At 43.2% G+C, this 5,202-nt stretch overlaps 1 protein-coding gene across 3 annotated transcripts in view; it reads left to right on the forward strand.

Annotated features, from left to right (window-relative positions):
* ASH1L (ASH1 like histone lysine methyltransferase) overlaps positions 1–5,202 on the forward strand; it is a 217,777-nt gene that overhangs the window by 189,965 nt on the left and 22,610 nt on the right. For all 3 annotated transcript variants that reach the window (XM_012808600.2, XM_023516469.1, XM_023516470.1), the window contains 3 exons: positions 942–1,106; positions 1,277–1,371; positions 4,724–4,881. In XM_012808600.2, coding sequence (XP_012664054.1) covers positions 942–1,106; positions 1,277–1,371; positions 4,724–4,881 — 418 coding nt within the window. The remainder of the gene's footprint in view (positions 1–941; positions 1,107–1,276; positions 1,372–4,723; positions 4,882–5,202) is intronic.

The following is a 5,202-nucleotide window of genomic DNA, read 5'->3' on the forward strand; positions in this document are numbered from 1 at the left end:
GTGTATGTGGCCCTCGCCTTAGCCACTTGAGCCACAGGCGCCGAGCCGTGAAACCCTGCCTTTAAAATTTTTTTTGAGACAGAGTCTCACTCTGTCACCCTTGGCACATATCATCACATCTCACAGCAACCTCAAACTCTTGGGCTCACACAATTCTCTTGTCTCTTGCTTCCCAAGTATCTGGAACCAAAGGTGCCCACCACAACATTCAGCTATTTTTAGTGAGAGGTCACACTCTTGGCTCACACTGGTGTCAAACTGGTGAGCTCAGGCAATACACCCACCTGGGCCTCCCAGAGTGCTAGGATTATAGGTGTGAGCCACCATGCCCAAACCAAGAGAAAATAGCTTTTCACTGTTTACTGCAACTGTCTGGAATATATAGGTCTCAGTTATTGTTTCACAATGCTGAAGAAAGAGATTGCCCTATCGTTTTTTTTTTTGTTTTTGTTTTTGTTTTTTTTTAAAAAAGAAGAGTCTTCACTTTATCACCCTTGGTAGAGTGCTGTGGCATCACAGCTCACAGCAACCTCCAGCTCTTGGGCTTAAGTGATTCTCTTGCCTCAGCCTCCTGAGTAGCTGAGACTAAAGGTGCTTGCCACAACACCCGGCTATTTTTTTGTTGTTGTTGTTGCAGTTTGGCCAGGGCCGGGTTTGAACTCGCCACCCTCAGTATGTGGGGCCAGCACCCTACTTACTGAGCCACAGGCGCCACCCTGCCCTATCATATTTCATCTTCAGTCAGTTCTTAACGTTTCTGAGGAATAAGTTTTCCAAAAGTTTAATCTTCCTTTTCCACTCCAGTGAAAAACCACTTCTATTTATTATATTCTCAATTTGTTATTTATCTCAATTCATACTTAACATTGTGTGTCCAAATATATAATTTTTAAACTTGTAAATGAGGCTGTAGGCTTAAAGAATTTTCCTTCCCTTCCAAGCAACTTTGTAAGTGTGGCTTTGAGAAATGTCGAGGGATCATTGGAGGCAAGAGTCAACGCATGAATGGACTCTCCAGCAGCAAGAACAGCCAGCCCATGGCCACACACAAAAAGTCGGGACGGTCAAAAGAGAAGAGAAAGTCTAAGCACAAGTTGAAGAAAAGGGTAAATAATGACCTAATGCCTTTTCCCCAAAGCTGCATGTGAAATATTTAGAGGCAATTTGTAGAATAAGGGAATTACCAAAGGCTGACATCTTTAGAGTGGTTTTAATGTTCTTGGAGATGATTTCTGATTGAATTTTTTTTTTTTAACCTGATTCATCTATTTTTCAGAGAGGCCATCTTTCTGAGGAGCCCAGTGAAAATATCAACACTCCAACAAGAATGACACCCCAGTTGCAGATGAAGCCAATGTCCAATCGAGAGAGGTAAAAAGGAGTCCTATTCAAATTACATGGTTTTCTTATCAGTCTAAAAAATGATGAAACTCCTAGTTGAGTGCGGTGGCTCACACCTGTAAATCCTAGCACTCTGAGAGCCTGAGAGGGGCAGATTGCTTGAGCACAGGAGTTTGAGACCAGCCTGAGCAAGAGTGAGACCCCATCTCTACTAAAAATAGAAAAATTAGCCAAGCGTTTTAGCAGGCACTTGTAGTCCCAGCTACTTGGGAGGCTGAGGCAGGAGAATCACTTGAATCCAAGAGTTTGAGGTTGCTATGAGGTATGACACCACAACACTCTACCGAGAGTGACAGAATGAGATGCTATCTCAAAAAATAAATAAAATTTTAAAAATTCAACAATAAATCAAAAATGATTCAACTGCTGTGTAGTCAATACGTTTTCTTTTGTAATAAGAGATTTTTTTTTTTTTTTTGAGGCAGAAAAAAAAAAAAGCTCAAGCTTTCCCCCTGGGTAGATGCCGTGGCATCACAGCTCACAGCAACCTCCAACTCCTGGGCTCAAGCGAGTCTCCTGCCTCCTCCTCCCAAGTAGCTGGGACCACAGGCGCCGCCACAACGCCTGGCTATTTTTTTGGTTGCAGACATCATGGTTGTTTGGTGGGCCCGGGTTGGATTTGAACCCGCGCCTTAGGTATATGTGGCTGGCGCCTTAGCCACTTGGAGCCAATCTTAAGCAAAGTGTTTGAGGATATTTCTAACTTGCAAGAGGGAAAATACATCTTCCCTAATTACTCCCTTTTCTTTGAGACAGAGTTTCCTTTTGTTACTCTGGGTAGAGTGCCATGGCATCCATCCTAGCTCACAGCATGGAGCTACAAAAAAATTTTAAAAATCAGCAGAAGACAGGAAGGTCCCTTGGACTCAGGAGTTTGAGACCAGCCTGAGCAAGAGCAAGACCCCATCTCTACTAAAAGGAGAAAAACTAGCTCGGCATTGTAGCCGGCACCTGTAATCTCATCTATTTGAGAGTCTGAGGCAAGAGGATCACTTGAGCCCAGGAGTTTGAGGTTGCTGTAGGCTAGTGTGAGACCATAGCACTCTATGCTGGGGTAACAGAGTGAAACTCTGTCTCCAAAAGAAAAGTATTATATATTTATATACCTTAATTTTGTTGTTTGCAGGTTTTGTTTGTTTTTTTCCTGAGACAGAATCTCACTGTATTACCCAGGCTTGAGTGAAGTTGTAGTCATATCTCACTACAACATCAAACTCTTGGGATCAAGCAGTCCTCCTCCATCAGCCTCCCAAGTAGGTAGAACTATAGGGACATGCCATCACACCTGCCTAATATTTTCTTAATTTTTTTTTTTTTTTGTAGAGACAGAGTCTCACCTTATCTCCCTCGTAGAGTGCTGTGGCATCACACAGCTCATAGCATCCTTCAGCACCCAGCTATTTTTTTATTGTAGTTTGGCCAGGGCCGGGTTTGAATCCTCCACCCTCAGTATATAGGGCCGGTGCCCTACCCACTGAACCACAGGCACTGCCCCTATTTTCTTAATTTTTTAGACATGGAATATTGTTATGATGCATCAGCCTTCCAAAATGCTAGGGGTTACAGGAGCAAGCCACTGCATATAGCCAGCTTTTGGTTTTGGTTTTGGGGGGTTTGGTTGATTTTTTTTTTTTTTTTGAAACCTATGTTTCAGTATACTTGGTGTCCTTTTAGTCCTATATATTAAGCATAATTATTCAGCCAGGCAAAGTGGCTCACATTAGCACTCTGGAAGGCCAAAGCAGGTGTATTACTTGAGCTCAGGAATTGGAGACCAGCCAGAACAAGAGGGAGACCTCCATCTCTGAAAATAATCAGGTGATGTGGTAGGCATCTGTAATCTCTGCTACTTGGAAGGCTGAGGCAAGATCACTTGAGGGTGGCACCTCTGGCTCAATGAGTAGGGTGCTGGCCCCATATATCGAGGGTGGCAGGTTCAAACCCAGCCCCAGCCAAACTGCAACAACAAAAAAAATAGCTGGGCATTGTGGTGGGTGCCTGTAGTCCCAGCTACTCAGGAAGCTGAGGCAAGAGAATCGCCTAAGTCCAGGGGTTGGAGGTTGCTGTGAGCTGTGATGACATGGCACTCTACCAAGGGTGACAAAGTAAGACTCTGTCTCTAAAGCCTAGGAGTTTGAGGTTGCTGTGAGCTATGACAGTATAGCACTCTACTGAGGGCTGCAAAGTGAGACTCTCTCTCAATAAAAAAATAAATAATTATTCAGAAAAGTTCATTATGATACCTGAGGAATCCATGGCACAGAAAAGATTAAGAATCCCTGCTTTGTGGCTTGGTGCCTGTGGCTCAAGTGGCTAAGGCACCAGCCACGTACACCTAAGGTGGTGGGTTCGAATCCTGCCCGGGCCCGCCAAACAACAATGACGGCTGCAACCAAAAAAAAAAAGAAAAATAGCTGGGCATTGTGGCAGGTGCCTGTGGTCCCAGCTACTTGGAAGGCTGAGGCAGGACACTCACTTGAGCCCAGGAGTTGGAGGTTGCTGTGAGCTGTTATGCCACAACACTCTACCCAGGGGGACAGCTTGAGGCTCTTCTCAAAAAAAAAAAAAAAAAGAATCCCTGCTTTAGCTCGGCACCTGTAGCACAGTGGTTATGGCGCCAGCCATATACACCGAGGCTGGTGGGTTCAAAGCCAGCCTAAGACAGCTAAACAACAATGACAGCTGCAACAAAAAAGTAGCCAGATGTTGTCGCAGGTACCTGTAGTCCTAGCTACTTAGGAGGCTGAGGCAAGATAATTGCTTAAGCCCAAGAGTTTGAGGTTGCTATGAGCTGTCATGCCACGGCACTCTGCCGAGGGTGACATAGTGAGACTCTGTCTCAAAAAAAAGAAAAAAATAGAGTAGGATCAGTGAAGATGCAGATCAGTTATTTAACTTTAGTGGTCCACCTAACATAGTTTGCCTGGAGTCCATCCATCTTACTTCTCTGCATTTTCTGCCTGTTCAGTTCTCCTCGTTGCAGCTAACCCTAAGCTCATACTTCATATTGCAACTGCCTTTAGAATTTGTACAAATATTTTATAAATCTCTGCCCTCTGGTCAGGCTGCTTGCCAAAATTTTTGAGGCCATTATTTGTTGATTGCCAGCTGTTTGTAGATAATATATGGAAATGTTTTATGTTCTATGAAGAAAATCACAATACAAAATTGAATGGCATTTTGCCTATATAATTCTCTTAACAGATCAATTCAATGATAAGTACTCACACGTATTATCTAACAGTGGCTTACATGTAATAGATATATAATAAATGCTTATTGAACTAATGAATAAAAGAACTTTTTGCTTCCCTCCTTGCAGGAACTTTGTATTAAAGCATCATGTGTTCTTGGTCCGAAACTGGGAAAAGATTCGTCAAAAACAGGAAGAAGTAAAGCACACAAGTGATAATATTCACTCAGCATCATTATATTCCCGCTGGAACGGTATCTGCCGAGACGATGGGAATATCAAGTCTGGTGAGACATAGAAAACATCTTTATTAATTTCATAAGAAGTCCCCAAAATGATTATTTTAGTTACTTTTAAGTAAATAGTTTAGTCAAAGATTCTTTTTAGTCTGGACCAAAAAAATTAGGATCCAAACATACAAGCATCAATCAGTAATAACCTACCCATTCCCAGTTCCTGTCTCTACTCCAGGGAACAAGAAGAAACCCTTTCCAGACAACACCTATACTCTGTAATAGTCATTAGGTATGGCTCGGCACCTGTGGCTCAAGTGGCTAGGCGCCAGCCACATACACCTAAAGTGGCAGGTTCGAGTCCAGCCTGGGCTC

Source organism: Otolemur garnettii, unplaced genomic scaffold, assembly GCF_000181295.1.
Source record: "Otolemur garnettii isolate 467f Iridium unplaced genomic scaffold, OtoGar3 scaffold00091, whole genome shotgun sequence".
NCBI classification, from domain to species: domain Eukaryota; kingdom Metazoa; phylum Chordata; class Mammalia; order Primates; family Galagidae; genus Otolemur; species Otolemur garnettii.